At 37.5% G+C, this 17,896-nt stretch overlaps 1 protein-coding gene across 1 annotated transcript in view; it reads left to right on the top strand.

Annotated features, from left to right (window-relative positions):
• The window catches only part of MKX (mohawk homeobox), a 53,384-nt gene that overhangs the window by 5,539 nt on the left and 29,949 nt on the right, over positions 1 to 17,896 (top strand). Inside the window, exons 2-4 of the mRNA XM_015810673.1 lie at positions 1,680 to 1,839; positions 8,197 to 8,350; positions 9,170 to 9,496. Coding sequence (XP_015666159.1) covers positions 1,680 to 1,839; positions 8,197 to 8,350; positions 9,170 to 9,496 — 641 coding nt within the window. The remainder of the gene's footprint in view (positions 1 to 1,679; positions 1,840 to 8,196; positions 8,351 to 9,169; positions 9,497 to 17,896) is intronic.

The raw sequence follows: 17,896 nt of genomic DNA, 5'->3' as shown, positions 1-17,896 counted from the left end.
AACGGTGCCTCCGACTCCCAACTCACCGAGACGCCGCAGCATGATACCGTGGTCTACGGTATCAAAAGCCGCTGAGAGGTCCAAAAGAACAAGGACAGAGGAGTGCCCTCTGTCCCGGGCCCTCCAGAGATCATTGACCAACGCGACCAATGCCGTTTCCGTGCTGTGCCCCGGCCTGAAACCCGACTGGTATGGGTCTGTGTATTCTTCCATAAAACCTGAATAAATGATTATGCATAGTTTGTAAATCCACACTCCCTTATATGTCTGCATTTGTGGGCTGCTCTGAATGCCTTTAGATCTTTGTTTAAAGAACTGTGGCCTTCATGCCTCAGTTGCCCCATATGTCTCAGAGACTGAGGCTGATCCTTCTGGGAAATATTTGGAATCAATTGACCTTTAGTTTAATCAGCAGGGTTCTCCTTTATGTTGCTTGTAATTACCATTGATCATGTACAACGACAGGAATATGTTAGAAAAGGCTCCAGAGTATATTCAGAGTCATTCCCATTTATAATTTTGACTTCTAGGATGGTACTGATAATCCAGCTGAAGTTGGAATTATTGTAATCACATTCCTGTGAAAATACAGTTGCTTAATAGAAATAAGACAGTCCAGACCTAAGAAGCCAGAAGAGACAAAGCCAACTGAGCTGAAATTTGGGATGACTGGATCCATATGCTGACTCTGTGCTTTATCCCTATTCAGCCCCTAGCAGGAGAAAACTTGGAGGGAGGGGAGAAGGGAAGCTCGTATTCACAAAAATAATGCTGTAGTATAGGTAGTCCTCAACTTACCATCACAGCTGGGACCAGAATGTCCATTGCTTGGCAAGGCAGTTGCGAAGTGAGTTGTGCCCAACTTTACAATCCTTTGTGCCTTGCCTATTAAGCAAGTCATTGCAATTGTTAAATGAATCATGCAGCCGTTAACACAAATCCAGCTTTCCCCATTGACTTTGTTAGATGCTGTCTGGAAAGGTCACAAACGGTGCTCACAGGACCCCAAGGACACTACCGACCATTGTAGATGCTTGCCAGTTGTCAAGTGCCTGAATTTTAATCACTTTTAAAGTGACACAATAGCTTTGAATGGTCACTAAACGAATGATTATAAGTTGAGAACTACTTATAGTTAAAAAACAATAAAATTATTTGTGTTATGGGGGGCACAAAGAGGTTGGTCTCTGGTTGGGTTAGCATTAATGGGCTCTCTATTGGGGATCTACACATGGGGAGCCATAATGTAGCCTGTTCGATTCTAGCGTAGCATATCGCTTGACGTTACGATTTATGGCTTAATTTTTTTCTGCTAATCCCGAGATCTGTATATTTAACAAACCATGGGGTAATGTTGTTTCCACATTGATTATAGTCTATATCTGCTATTCTGACTTGGGAGAATGGGAGAAGCTATAGATCAGACTTCCACAAGTGGAAGCCGAGGGTTCATTTTTGTAAAACATTTGATCAGTTTCATTCTCAACCCTGGATTGGAGTAGCAACCTGATACATACAGTCATGACGAACAATTCCCTTTCATGACTCATTGATGCCCTGCTTCTCCATCCCATGAGTAGTCGTATGAATGCATAGCTTTCTGCCCTTTGCTCCTGAGACCTAGGAGGCTAAGAACTCAATATACCTTTTCTCTCCCCTCTGTCTTGCCTCATTCACAGTGCCCGGCAGAACAGTGGGAAGGTGAGGCACAAGCGCCAGGCCCTGCAGGATATGGCACGACCACTGAAGCAGTGGTTGTATAAGCACCGGGATAATCCCTACCCAACTAAGACAGAGAAGATCTTGCTGGCTCTTGGCTCCCAGATGACTCTGGTCCAGGTAAGAAGAAAATACTCTGCAGACTCTGCTTTAAAAAGTCTGATTGGTTGCCATCAGATGTACCAGCAAGTATAGTTTACATCTAAATAAAACATGCATGGTGTAAAGACCATTTGCAGCCTGTGAAAAACCTTAGATATGACCCATCTGGACCACCAGAAATTACAAACTTTTTTAATGTAATAGAAGGAAGAGAAATAATAGAGAAGAGTAAAATTTATTTACTTGTGGCACTTCAGAATGCTCCATCTCCCTTCAGATTATCCCATTCCGGAGGTTTGTTGGTTTCTGGAAGTAAATTCTTCAAACCAGACATGAAGGATTTACTTTCAAAAACTGCCAAACTTCCCTAAGACAGGAAAAGTTTTGGCATGTTTCAGAAGAATATTTGGGAGCTCTCCTGAACATTCTGTTCCTAGAGTGACAAATTTTGCATGGCTGTAATGATTGGAGAGTAATATTAAGCACGTTTAATTTTAATACATTTGAGAGTATAGGATGCCATTCAAAGGCCAAATATCGTTCTCAATCTGGAAAGATGCACATCTGTCCTATAACAATTTCCCCCAATTTTGTGTCTTCCAGTGGTATTGAACAAACAACTGAAGTTCTTAGTGCAGCTGGAGTGTACTTCAGCTGCTCTTTCAAGTACATGTAGATTTATTTTTGTCTTCAGTTAAATGGAAACTAAATACCAGTTATTTCATTCCAAAAAAGCAGCAGCCACAAGCTTTTATCTGAATATTAATCTGATTTTATTGTTTTGATCTGTTCCAGAAATAAGTATCTATCTATCTCTGCCTTAAAACTATTGGTACTGGAAGGAAGTTGGGAATTAAACTATGGCAAGAAACCATTATTGTATGAGTAAATTAAATAATTTCTCTGGAAAATATGGATAGCTTGATTTAGGCTTCCAGATGATATTTATTACATCAACATGACTGTCTATACATGTGGAACTGTAGCATCCATAATTGTGTTTGGTTGGATGAAGATCACTTGAACAGGGTGGAGGAAATCAGATTGGGGAATAAATCAAGTGTTTGATTTCAGTGTTTTGGCTTTATTGTGATTTCTTAGCAATAGCAGTAGCACTTAGACATATATACAGTTCCATAGTGCTTTATAGCACTCTCTCACTGGTTTACAATGTTAGCTATTGTCTTCAGCAATCATCATTTTACCAACCTCGGAAGGATGGAAGGCTGAGTCAACTTTGAGTCCGTTAAGATTGAACTCCTGGCTGTGGGCAGAATTAGCCTGCTTTCTAACCAATGTGCCACCATGGCTCCTTGGGAATTTTGTTATATCAAGTCTATTGTGAAATGATGTATAATAAAACTTAGGCAGGTATGGAGATATGTTTTCATTCTAGTCCAACCATTAACCTTGTCATTTGACTACTTTAACTGTGTAGGAATAAGTTGGACACTCCCATTAATTTTTTCCCTTTTTTGAAGGACTTTTATTAAATGTAGTCCTTTTGCCTTCTTAACTTTTCATGGCAATATGTTCCACAGAAGTTAAATGGCATGTCTGGTTAAGAAGAAAAATGCTTAATTTTATTGAAGATCTATCTTACTTGACAGAAGCATGTGGTCCAAAAACAAACAAACAAACAAACAAACAAACAAACAAACAAACAAACAAAAGAACTATAATAAAATATTCCACATGTTCCTTCCATGCTTGGTCCAGCAATCCTGTCATATCTGCATGAAGGGAAAGAAAAGGAGAGAATGAATTGTGGTTGAGATCTGATTATTGATTAAAAGAAGCCAATCTTCAAGAATAATAAAGACAGAGTATAATTTCAAGTCACACCTGAATGTAGAATAATTTCTCTGCAACCATACCAACTCAAACTGACATTATTTTATCTTGTGAACTAGGTCATATTTTAATATGTACTTGAAAAAATAGTTCTCATTCCTTAAAGCTGTGCATTCCAGATGATCAAATAGTGTTGGATGACTGACTTTAATCTAGGATTGTTAAGTGCCAGGACACTTCTGGAGTTGACCAAAATAAGTGTTCTCATGATCTGTATTTCCTTGTCATGCATTCCATATAATGAGGTTGACCCCTTCCTTTGCATCATTCTGTCAAATTCTGTAACACGTTGCTATGTTAGTTTTATTTGGTTAAGTTGATATAGCATTAGAATTATGGTTTTATTTCAGTTTCAGTCAAATCTTTCTTATGATGGGATTGGTGCCAAATTGGAAAAAGAAATCCTCTCATAACCCACCACAGTTGATTATTGTTATTAATTTTTAGCCATTCAAACTGCAATCTGAAGCTGATCTGCCTTGCCCTAATATCCACGGAACTTAGTGGAACTTGTTGCTGGGTAAATATAAGTAAGATTGCATTAAGACTCCATAAATATGCGCGTGAAGAAAAAAAAATCTTTGAAATAATTTGCCTTGTGTATAAAGGAACTCTTTATATCTGTGGTGAATCTATAGCCCCCTAAGGACATTCCTAAAGTTATCTCTCATAGCCTCTTAGCTTTATGGCTTAGACTTAGTTTAACTTCCCTGGAGGTCCATAGGCTTGTTACTCTGGCCCCTTCATCTTCAGTTTAAGTTACTGCATTAATTGTGTGTATTATATGTATTTGAATATTTAATAGAAGAGTGGAAAGTCTTTTTAAGCATGTCAGTTCTGCAGTCTTAATTCAAAATCATTCAGAAAACCTACCATGTAAATATTTTCCTATTAACACTGCCTGTTGTTGCTTCTCTTTCAGATTATTTATTACTTGCTGTTTCTTCTATCAGAAGAAGATTGTATTTATAATCTCTTAATCCAGGGTTGGGGGATTATGCAACCAAAGGAGTGCTAAATTGTAAAGCAAATTATAAGTTTTCTGAATGCAACCGGGGAACCTTAAGACTTCTTATTAGCTTTTTTCTTCAGCCAGCAATGTTCTAGCTACGGATGGTTTTCCTTTAATCCCCCAATCATACACAAACATGTTAAGTATAACCAGAAGCCATTGACCATCCACTAGTTTGGGACATTTAGTTGGATGGAAATCCTGATGAAGACCCAGTGGAGACATTGTAGAGAGAGGGTTTTGTACACCCTCTCAATTTTATTCACTACAAGTAAGTAAGTAAGTGAGTTACCACAAGCACTATAAGCAAGTTGGAAAAATTAACATCGAGTTTCTGGTGGAAAACAAAATCTACTGTTTTCCCAAGAATCTATTTCCCAACCTTGGCATTTTAAAGGTGAGTCAATTTCAACTCTTAGAATTTTCAGCAATAGCTGTGCTGGCTGTGTAATTCTGGGATTTGAAGTCCATATACCTGAAAATTGCCAAGGTTGGGAAACCCTAATTTAAGATGATAAAAATAGTAAGCTAGGACCTGGAGATCCAGCTTTAACTCAGCCCTGGAAGTTCACTGAGGGACTTTGGGTCATTCCTTCAGCCAATCCTGTCCCTCAGGAGATTTGTCTGGTGTATTTGAAAAAAAAGGTGCCATTTGCCTCTCTGAGTTCCTGGCAGGATATAAATCTAGCAAACAAGCAAATTGTCCCTGTTATTAGATAATTTTGGCTTAAGGAAAGGAAGAAGGTTTCTAAAAGAATATTTGGAAAAAATATGTACAGCTGAAGTCAGCTGAATATGGTGCCTAATTCATGTAACTTAAACAAAACCAATGGAACAGCCTGTAGTATGACTTGTAGACTCCCTTTTCTCCTATTTGCTTTAGAGCCAGAAACATTATACTCCAAAACTACAGAACTGGAGCAGGAAGCCATATTCGACTAAAAGCCACAGCCTATATTTATCTCACCAATTAGCCCCCAATTTGGAGGCTAGCAATTTGTCCTGCTAATTTGCAATGAATGCTGTATGTCATGTTTTCATTTGCACTATTCCCGTAGGGGTGGATTTATTTTATTTTAAATTTGGTTTTAGCCATTCCTAGGAATTAAAAAAAAAAAGCTGAACATTCTTTCCAGAAGGGGAAATATGAATGGCTTTATTGTTGAATATGATTTGCCACAGTATGACTAATGGCTTGCTTTTGAGCTTCTGAGGCTCTGGCAATATTCAACTATGCAAAAGCATATACTGCATAGGATATAATTTACTCAGGAAGAGAGAATCACTTAGGTGAGCCATCTTCTCCCTTTCAATCATCTCCAGTCTTCAGATGTCTTGAACTTCAACTCTCAAAACTTACAGCTAGCTTCATCCTATTATTGACCCACACTTCTGGAGAACACAGTTTGGAGAAATTGCTCTTTTAGATGTTTATCCTTGTGCAACACAATCTGCAATATCCCAGTATTCTTTTCCCTTCAAAGGAGATAAAGATAGGAATGTACTTTATGATTTATATTTTAAGTATGATGTTTATTTAATGCATTAGAAAATGGGAGACCTGCCCTAAAACCACCTGAAAAATACATTTGCTGAATAGAAACAGTTTATCATAATAGTAAATAAGAAAAAGAAGCAAAACAGAATGAAGGGCATGTAAAAAAAATTGGATTAATTTAATCCAAACTTTCTCCAGCTTCAGATACTCCAGTTTTGTGAGAGCACAGTGCATTGGTCCTGTTGCTTAGAAATTTTGGGAATTGTGGCCCACTGTAGCTAGTATCGTTCCAAGTCTGAATAACTACAATTTTCCTAGTCCAGCTAGGACTATGCATCCTTCTAATTTTTGTTTGTTCTGTTATGGCATTTTAGAGCCTGCCTTTTGTTCCAAGATGGAATTAGAGGTAGCATATGCAGGATTCAAAAAAGGGCTTCATTTAGGTATTTATGAAATGCAGAAAATTATTTGATAAGGGAGGGAGAGAGGGAGGGAGAGAGGGGGGAGAGAGAGACAGAGGGAGAGAAGGAGGGAGGAAGAGAGAGAGAGAGAGAGAGAGAGAGAGAGAGAGAGAGAGAGAGAGAGAGAGAGAGAACTGCAAAGCCTAAACATGTGCTTCTGCTGACACCTTTGGAAGCTATGATGGATGCTCTAGTTAACAATCTGGTGGTGACTGTGGGTTTGGAACTGTATGCAATGGTTTATTTCAGGCTTTACATGCTTCTGGAATGGGGCCAATTCATAGGAACAGAAATGTAGCATTTTAAGAAATGTAGAAGCCAAACAGAGATAGTAATGACAGTTCTGAGAAACCAATGACTGATGCAGTATTTATCAACTCTAAACTGACTGTATTGCTTTAGTGAAATGGAATACTAAACGTTGCTCCTTGACCAACCATTGCAACAAATACAGCCTTTTAAAATGTTTATTTATTGAAATATTGTGATAGCTACAGTGCTTAGAGTAACAACCTCTTCTCTCCTTTTTGAGGCAGTATGAATTGCGAGCTTATTTCCTTTAGTCCCTAAATTGACAAAAATGATGATTTCATAATTGTTTTCATGAGAAGACAACACCCAAAATTCAAGTGTTTGGAGGACGCAGATACATTTTCTTGAGATGACCCTATTTCACGCTGGATAGCTGAACTTTAAACAGGGAGCTGTTCATATTCGTGTGAATAATGCTTGCTATTGACATGGAAATATTGAGTGCACAAGGCTTCATTTTGGCTTTTTCCATGAAATAGAGGTGCATCCATATAAATCACACTAGTTTTATATTGCCTACATCAAGAGCTATGTGGATAAAAGTCTACTTCTTCACGTGGCAGGGGAGGCTTATGCAGCTATTAAGCCAACAAATCTTTCTCTCTCCACCCCCCCGAACAAATAAATGATGAAATCATTAATGCAGACTATTCAACAAAGAATTCCAAAAGTATATACGTTCTAAACATTGGCTCATCTACGTTTGTGTTATAGAATAATACATGTTCCTATGCTGATCCCATAGTACTCTCTAGCATAAGGAATCAGCAGAAATGGGAAGCCGGTCTGGGCTATAAGGATCAGAAAAACTGACCTAGCAATCCGAAAGCCTGAACAATTGCAGCAATCTCTTGAATTTGGTAGCCTAGTTGTATAGCCACCCACATCCTATTTGTATCTGGGACTCTGCAATGTAAGATTCTATTATTGGTCATTTTACAGAAGTAGGTAGCAGGTGGCTCTCCAGATATTTTTGAGCCAATTCCCATCTTTTTCCATATGAGCTCTATTAACTAGGATTCAGCAAGAGCTTCAGGAGCACAGATTGACCTTTTATTTAATAATCGATAGACATAGAACTCGATATCATGTTTTTCCAGTGCCCATATAACTGTTAAAATAGGACTATGAATCATTTTTCTGCCTTTTATACTTCTTTCATCACATTTACAGAGGAGAAATTCAGTTCTCAATGTTCTGGGTCAAAGACAAATTTGATGCATTTGTCTTTTATTTAGGTGTCAAATTGGTTTGCCAATGCAAGGCGGCGTCTTAAAAATACTGTCCGCCAACCGGATCTCAGCTGGGCTTTACGAATAAAACTATACAATAAGTATGTTCAAGGAAATGCTGAACGGCTTAGCGTAAGCAGTGATGATTCATGTTCCGAAGGTTTGTTTTTGATACTTTCAAGTTGTCTCTATAAAAAAGTCTATAAAATTGAAAATAATTATTATTTCTCAAGGTCAATAGTCTTGCATGCTGTTTTTGCCTTGATCTGTGCTCCTCAACTATGTCCAATAAGCAGCATCTTCCTGGACTCTGAAGAAGAATGAATGTCTCTAAAAGTCACTTCAAAGATTAAAAGCCTATTTATATCCAGAGGGACTATATTATTTGACGGTATGCAATGATGGTTTAGTAGAAAAGGAATAAATCTTATGCCTACTTCTTGCCCTCTCCTACAAGAATTCTTCCCAAAGTTAAGTTTGGCAGGAAAATGTCAATTCTTTCTGAATTATTTGAACTAATCTTTCTTAAAGCCCAGTTATAATGTATTAAGAGACAAGAGGGAGTTCACTGTATATTTACATAAAAATATTTGTCTTCTATAGCAATTGCAGCAGTCCCACTATTGCAAAGATAAATTATGTATGAAGTGAACCCTGTCTTGTTTCTTTGGGGAACTGCCAAAAATGTAGTAGATAAACCATGTAATAAGTTTTTTCTTTTGGGGGGGATTTTGTTTCACTGCTTTAAATGGGTGAATCTCATATATATAGTATATGAGTAACCGATGGGAAGCACATTTCACCCATATGGCTGGGAACTGGGAATTGAGGATGGGGCAGGTTAGAGAAGTCTATGTAAATGGATTTTAGAAAAGACATCATGATAATGTCATCTGAACTCAGTTTTCCACTGAAGGCTTCTTTAGGAGTATAAAGATACATAAGAAAAGTTTCTGCTTGATTGTTCTTCTCTTTGCAGATGTTGAAAACCCTCCCCAAAATGAAGGAGAATACAACACACAGGTTCATCATACTGTGATTAAATCAGAAAGTTCTGTCATAAAATCTGGAGTAAAACCAGAAGGAAGTGCCAATGAGGATTATGTGGCACCTCCTAAATACAAAAACAGCTTATTAAATCGCTACCTGAATGACTCGCTGAGACATGTGATGACCACAGATGCAGATCTGATGGAAAAAGCAAGACAAAGGAATCATTCTGGATCATTCAGCTCTAATGAGTTCGAAGAAGAACTGGTGTCGCCATCATCCTCCGAAACTGATGGAAATTTTGTCTACCGGACAGGTATGTTCCTTTTCCCAAAGACCTTCCTCTTTTTCTTGTTCCTTCATAATTATTCCTATTTTTGCAAGAAGGTTGTTTTAGGGTGAATGTGCATGTAATATTTCAGAGTTTAGAAGATAAAGGTAAAGGTTTTCCCCTTTCCAGTCATGTCCAAACTCTAGGGGATGGTGCTCAACTCTGTTTCTCAGCTGAGGAAGCTAGCATTGTTTGAAGATATTTCCATGCTCATGTGGCCAGCATAACCATATGCTGAGGTGCATCGAATGCTGTTACATTCCCACCAAAGTGGTACCTATTTATCTACTTGCATTTACATGCTTTTGAACTGCGAGGTGGGCAGGAGCTGGGACAAGTAATAGGAGCTCACCCCATTCCGCTGGCCTCGGATCTCGAGCCTGCACCCCAATGCTGATGCTAATCTGATGCTAGTATCTCAGGATTTAGAAGACTGTTGTAATTAATATTGTAGTTCACTACTTCTAATTGTAAGAAAATCTAGGTTTCACTGGATGCCTGTGGTTAGAAAGCCAACATTAAAAGAATATGTTCCACCACAGAAAAAGAAATCTCAGTTCCAATTGGTGTCCTTGCCAATATAATAAGTCTTGTTAACAGGATTCCTTGGATAAATTAATGGGGCTTTAGGGCTTTCTTAAAAGCAGACGTAGATGGAGTCTGATACGTTTGAAATGGCAAAGCTCACTACTTGATATGAGGCTCCACAGGAAAGGCTGTCTTTTTTTTTCTTCTTATTTTGGATGAACTTTGTAGCACTGAGGGAAAGTTAAGAGGGAAAGGTCTGGAATCTGGGTAAACTGTCATAAGAGAAGAAACCTTTCAATTTTTGATCCCAAATCAAGATATGTTAGCTCCAACCTGCTACTGCTTAGTCTATTTACACCATTCTACTATTTGGTTAATTGTTCTGAAGGCCTTGGAGTTTGGCCCAGATCTTTAGTGCCAACAACTCAAGTGATTTGGACTAGTGGTCTGGCTCAGAGTCAAACAGTTCCATATGAGAAATCCTCTTCTTGCCTGCTTTATTAATAAATATGGATCCTATATTTTTCATCTGTTACATCATGATAAAATTATGTTCCTCTAAGCTGCGCCAGTCTATTAATTTTGGCCCATTTAGACCTACCATGAACTGCATTCATGTGCACTTCTGAATGAAACCTGAACATCTGAATGATTCCATGGATGAAACTTCATAATGAAATCCATGTTTTTACACTCATATATGGGATCATTCTTCAACCAGGGGTCTTCAAACTTGGCCCTTTTATGACTTGTGGACTTCAACTCCCAGAATTCCTCAGCCAGGCACCCTGCTTCAACCCTTACATTGTAATCTTTGTCATTTCTTCCACAGTCCTTTCCCCAAAGTCTTGCAATCTTTTCGCAATTCCTGTCTCAACTTCCAGGGCTTTGCTTTAAGGTAAATCCCAAGTTACAGCTGTCTATATCCAGGGAAAGAAAATAAGTTTGCTCTTCTTTGAAAAAAGGCTTTACTTTTTTCATTCTCTTGTTTCTATCCTAATGTATGTTTCAATCAAAAGACATAGGTGTAAGTTATCATCTAGCTTCTTCTAATCTTCCAACCTCCAGGTTTTCTAGTTTTCCAAATATATCAGATATATCAAAATATATTAGTCATTCCAAGTTTAGTATGTGTTTATATTTAAGGCAGGACAGGATTTCTAGAAAGTTAAATGAAATACTGTAAAAATATAACAAGATGTTTTGGAAAGGATTATGAAAAAGTTGGTAATAGAAGATTGGACAACAGACCAGTGAAATATGAAGGGATTTTCTTTAGCTAAAAATATACATGGGGTGAGTGGTGGGGAGGGGCAGGTTAAGAGTAAAAAAAAGTCAAAAGTCATGTGAACCGCTAATTCTTAAATGATAATTCAGAGTCTCAAACTGGGGGATGCTATTATAGATCATCTATATTTTGATTTCTATATTTTCAAAGTAACTTTCAAAAAGTGTATTCCTTCTTTTATTGTTTGGAAAAAAAATAATAATAACTCATCTCTTTGATCTGTTCCCCTGAGTTTCAATCTTATGTAGATCTTCCATTTAAGTTAAAATTATTGTGCTTTCCTTCCAAGTCTTGAGCTTGAGCAATGGACTTTCCTTGAAGTGTATTCATAATTCTAAAAGGTTTTGTGTAAAATGGGAGCTGTGGTTGTCTAGTTCAAGTGTTTTCCAAGTGAAATCTCTTGGTTTTTTTAATGCTGTTTTTCAGCATTCCAAGTGCATTTGGTCTACATTACGCGATAATCCTCTGCCAAATTTTAGTTTAAAACGATTGTTGCTCAAATGGGAACACAGTGACTTAAGACATGTGAACTTCTGGTTTTTGATACTTATACAATTGGAATTTTAAAATGGGCATACTCTTGTGTAATAGAATTGTTACTGGACTGGGCCTGTTTTCTGCCAGTTTTTTAGCTTTGACTGGGAGCTGGAGAAATTCCCTGAAATGGCTGAGGCATCCGTATACTAACCACTACATCAGGAACAAGCGGAACATTTGGAAAAACAAGCTATAAATTGTTACACAATCATGCTAATGTCTCTCTATGTGTGCAGAATTAGTGCTATGTAGAGATTTCTTCCTTTGAATATACTTTTGAAAAGCATAAAGCAACATGTTTAAATAGACCAGGGGTCTTCAAACTTGGCCCTTTTATGACCTGTGGACTTCAACTCCCAGAATTCCTCAGCCAGCGTGCCTGGCTGAGGAATTCTGAGAGTTGAAGTCCACAGGTCATAAAAGGGCCAAGTTTGAAGACCCCTGAAATAGACAAATTTAACTTTCATAGGTACATTTCTCTTTGCTGGACAAATTTACTTTGCAAGACAAAAGACATTATATAATGCACCAATGTTATTTTTAAAGCAGGGATATGCTTCGAAGGAGGAAAAGGTAAAACCCCAAGCAGCCATACTGGAAGACACCTAGATGAACAATGTGCATGTGGAAAGAGATTAAAGAACTGGGTGGGGTCAGAGCAAAACTTAATTTAATTAACAAAATCTCTGTTTATTTAACATTTCCTCCTTTAAAAATTAGCATTTGGTAGCAGTATTTTAAAGAATTTTGTGGACTCACTCAAGTTGTTATGGAGGTATAATACAAGTGATTCTAGGGCCTCAAATTGTACCATCTCTAAAAGCTAAAAAAAACAACAACCATGCATCCAATTTCTAAATATGTTCTATAATTCTACTAGCTCTCCTACAAATGCTGGACCAATCATTTAAATTTTCTGAAAATGTCTTAGAGCACCATTTTCTTGACATGTTATGATTTTCTGGCATCTTTCATAATTCTGAATATGAGAACATTGTTAGAAATGAAAAGGGTGACCTCGTCATGTATTCCTACTTCTCTTTAGGTAATTCAAATTATATAACAAAATATATACTGCTGGTACAAATGTTTAGCTTAGGTGCCCCATCAGGTTATGTGGGGATTCTGTCAGCTACACTAAATAGGCCAGAATCCAGGAATTTAGTACCATAGAAGACTAGAAGGCCTACCTCAGTTACATCAACAGAATCCTGCAAGTCTGGCTTTGCTATATCTTCACACAAACACACCTGACATTTGTCCCTTCAATGCCCCAGTGAATCAGGGAGATTTTTCTGAGCTGTTTCCAAATATTATTTTGTTTATATAAGGACTTTAAAAAATGTTTCAGTTTCCTTTGGCTAATTAATGGCTCTTGCATATTTCCAACAAGGTCATCTTCCTTATTCTTTGCAGACTTCAAAGGACCGAGTAAACCTTTTCATACACTGATACTCCAGGTCCAGCCCTCCCTCACTCGGGACTTCCAGATACACTGAATTTTAATTCCCATTGTCCTCCAGACAGCCGTCTATGTTGCCCTGGTGTGTTCCAAGTGTATTGTTCTAATTAGACTGTAATGCAGAACAGAAAATGTGGAATCCACTATAAGGAGAACAGACCCATATTTACAGAAATATGCAAATTGGCTTTTAACCAATTAAAGTTTTAACCGCAGGTCAATCAGAATGGGGCACTGCCAACTAGTGAAAAAAGGAGGAACCAGTTATTCCAGCATTTATTTCTCTGAGATGTTTTTTCCCTAACTAAAAATAGTTCATGAACATGCATATTTTCTTTTCTTTCTGTTCACTTCTATATGCAATTTTGTTCAGTGGGAGGAAATATTGAGAGCATATGGGCTGTGCAACCATCAAGTTCCTTGCCATATCTTCCTTTTTTAAAAAAAAAAATTTTTTTTTTTAAAAAAACAGGAATTTGGTATGCAAAGCACTTGAGTTTTTCTTATTTGGTAGCCATTTGAAATAAATAAATAAAACATTTCCAATGTTGTTTCTGGGCCATTGCAGAGGCCATATTGGAATTCCTGGAAAACAAAGTAGTAATAAGAGCCTGCAGTCAATTCTCTGTTCAAAATGTGCCCACCTATCTGGGAAAAAGAGGTAAGCCAGGGTGCTAAGAAACATCATGAAGAGCTAGGTGGAGTGGCAAGAAGTGACCTCACTGTTTGCCTTTAGTAAACAGTAATTTGTAACTGACCAGCCCACCGTGACAGCCCTTTTCTGAGGGAGCTACAAATTTTCTCCGAAGCACTGACTCCTTCATATTTGCATCAATTTTCCAACTAAGTTAATTCCAGATTTTTTTCACCTTTATATTCCAGATTCATATTTCAGTCAATTTAACTTACCAATTATGCTTTGCATGCATTGTAAGCTCCGTTTTAACTACAGGGCTTTTTTGAACTTAGACTATTTTTTCTTCTAGACTGGAGTAATGTATGAATGTAAGAAAGAAACAGAGATAGAGAGACAAACTATATCAGTTTCCATGGCACTTCCAGGCACATGTTCAGAGATTAGGCATAGTAGTGTTTGGTTCATTTGAAATATTTGACTATGTGTGTACTAAATGGCTTCAGTATATCATAACAGAGTTTTAAGAATTCCTTTGTTGAGAGATGATGAGCAGGACAGCAACAGAAGCAAAGTCTTTGGCATATTTGTATTTGTGTATTTAAGGAGTTCAGGAATGATGGCATCTGGAAAAAGAACTTCCCTCAGAACTGATCAGTATTCAGAATTTGAAAGTGGTGGGGGTTTTTTAGGTGTTTATGTGGAGTAGAATTTTGTGGGCTTCTGGAATTGTTTTTCTTACTTACTCTTCAACTCTTCTTTCACTCTATATTTTGCTTTTAAGGTTATGATGTTGAATCTTTAGCATCTTCCATTGCAGGAGATTGAAAACCACAATTCCCAACAGCCATTCTTAAAGGTTAAATTACTTTATGTCTAACTGGTAGACTTTATATTATGTATCAGATGTATAGATATTTTATCTTGTTTAGCTCGCCAGCATGTTTTTTTTTCTTTCCAGTTAATATTTGTGAAATGAAACATCCATATTTTTTTAAAAAATGTGGCTGTTAAGTGTATTCTTTTTTCACAACTGTTTAAGAGTTGACAAAAATCTTCATATGAGCCACTTTTGAACATCTGCACTGTATTTTTGTGGAATATGTTGCAGATTAGTCTATAAAAAGCAGGGATGAAGATAAATGCCTACTACTGCAAAATGAAAAACACTAAAGCAAGATAAACATTTGAATATCAAGTACAGCAAAATTCACATTACTGATTAATACAGTACCTACCTGAAATACTATAGCATCGACTGGTTAAAAGATGTGGCTATTTGTGCCATAGAAGTTTTTAAATTATCTCTTTAATAACACATAGGATTATTGTGATCACTGATCAGTTTTATGCGATACATACAGCCTCAGAGAAAAAAAATACTTTTCAATAGCATTGATGATGGAGGCATCATTTTTGCTAGTACAAGATCTGTCCTCTGCTGTTGAGTTCCAACCATACGCTGGGACTTCTGCAGCCATTTGACCAGTGAGCTGATTAAGGCATGGACCATATTGTGATAAGAGCAGCTCTGCAAACTAAATGCTTAAGCTCCAATTAATGAAAATTCTAATTTCATTCTGTCTAGCAGCTCTCATGCTCTCTTCTGCCTCCAAAAGTAAAGCACTGTGGCACTTGGTTTTGAATTGCCTTGATTTCTGAAGTGTCTTTTTGCTGGGAAAAAAAAACCAAAGGCAGCAAAGCTCTGATTGGTTGCTGATTTTTGGGCTCCTCTCTTGACCAGCCATATCAATATCCAGGAGTGTAAGGGTGTTACTACTAAGGTTCTTTTGGAGCAAACCAAATATGCTCCTTATGGGATGAAATCAAAATATTTTATGGAAGTGCCTGATAGATTTTCTTGAATAAAAGTTATTTCTAATGAACTTTCTACCTGTGGAGGAGGCCATATTGCTTATCAATTTGAAAGCAATGGCTCTGATTTAAAACTCAGCTATTAAAAATTTTAGTTATAGCATGATTATTACTATAACAATTGATAGAACCTCTATCTACACAAGAATGACTCCTTTCTCTAAAGAAAACATGCCTCCAAACTGTGATTGAAACATGCATCTCCTATGATTTTTCCCTTTATATTCCTAAGACCTAGTTATGATATAATAGGAAAGAGTGGTTTCTTGGTATGTAAATGAGCAATGGTGAACCCTCAGATTCTTCTTGTTTTTCACTAATGGAGATCGGAAGCATATGCTTCAATTTTTAAGCTAACCATCTAAAGTTACCAAGAGTTCTTCCTCACTGCGACATTGATTTGCTTTCTTTAATACTTCATGCTGCCCTCGCTGCTAAGCCAGGATCTGCCTCAGCAATAAGGCTGGCAAGTGGTGTCTTACTTGCACATTTAGTGCAAGACAAGATAGGAAAGTGATGGCTGCATTCCCCTGGGGCCATGTGCTGGTGGAAAAATATAGCTGGCAATGGTTCTTCTTCCAGAGAAAGGAGGTGAGTTTGTCAAATGGGTAGATTCAGAGGTTTGGACACCTATCAAAAGTCCTGAAATGGTTAATCCACAGAAAAAAGCTGCATGGTAAAGCAGGAAATGCTATGTTGTTCTTCTAGACAGCATTGATTCTTGAAGATGAGCTTCCATTTCTGTGAAACAGCATAAAAGGAAGCCAGGTGGGTTCAAGGGAGAGTCCAATTTGAAAGTGATGGGGGAAAACAGAATGGCCCTGGTAAACAGGACCAAGGGACTCAGGTGAGGAGGCAGAAGCTCTACAAATGGATAAGGTGAGCTAGGCAGATTTTATTTCCTGACTATGTCTTCCATTCTTCCATTGCTTCATCATGGAGACCATTTGGAAAGCAAAACCTATGTTAAAAGAAGAGGGGAAAATACTGCTGCTAAACTAAAACAGCTAAATACAAAGAGGTTTGCTGTGAGGTGGGTTGCAGATGGGCCTCTTAAAAACAGAGAATGCACCATCTTTATGCTATGAGAAGAAGCCTAAAACATGGAATTAGCTAGGTGGAAACATATTTTAAAGGATGGATAAGGAATGTTTTTCCTCTTGGGGACCATACTCAAATTAATCTCTGAAGATCTGTAATAGCATGAATGATGATGTGGTGATCTTTACATTATCTGATATTTCTATTAAGGGGTTAGATGGGCAATCTTTTAATGCAAAATTAGTTTATTAAGCCCTATAGGGGCTCAACATACCAATCTAACCTTTTCCCCCTCTGCAGAACGTGAAGATTTGCTAAATGATATTGTTCAAGATGTTGAAAAGCTCCAGGGATTGCAAAAAGCATGTAATTGCAATCTTTTTCACATCATTTATCAGTGTGTGACATTGGGTCCAAATATGGCTCCACCCTAATTGTGTTGAAAGTTGATTTTGTTCTCTAATTATACAGGCAGGAGCAGTTAGTTTCCTTAAACACTTTAAACACCAAATAATCCCATAGTTGAAAAATGTAGAACACTCTTCATGTTTATTTGTTTCCTCAAAACACCCCTACCTCAAATCACAAAAAAAAATTATTGGGAGTGCTCTTCTTTAGTTGAAGATCGATGCCTAGTCTCTGACTTTGCTAAGTGAAAAGGGGGTAGTGGTGGTAGAACAGACTGTAGGAACTAGGGCTGGTTTCCTTCTCCTGTTTTATGCTGGTCTTACTACAGTATGAGATGGTGAAAGAGCCAGGTTTAAATGTATACTCCTATTGCCTTCCGTTTTGGTTTGGCCCAACTAAGCTGCTTCCTTGGGACTTAGTCATGCTTTATTGCTCCTGAACTGGAGCCAAGAAATATTCTTGTAATGTATATCAGGGCAAGGAAGCCAGTGATCCAGACAATAAAGCACGATATTCTAAAATTTCTTATGTTCCTACTGTGATGCTGGCCTATATGAAATTTTCCAGAACTTAAGACTATTTTTAGGCCTGTGGCCAATTAAATTAATAAAA

The sequence above is a fragment of the Protobothrops mucrosquamatus genome, unplaced genomic scaffold (assembly GCF_001527695.2).
Source record: "Protobothrops mucrosquamatus isolate PMUCROS unplaced genomic scaffold, P.Mucros_1.0 scaffold13, whole genome shotgun sequence".
Lineage (NCBI taxonomy): Eukaryota > Metazoa > Chordata > Lepidosauria > Squamata > Viperidae > Protobothrops > Protobothrops mucrosquamatus.
Note: the sequence above shows the minus strand (reverse complement) of the source record. Positions and strands in the feature narration are given on the sequence as shown.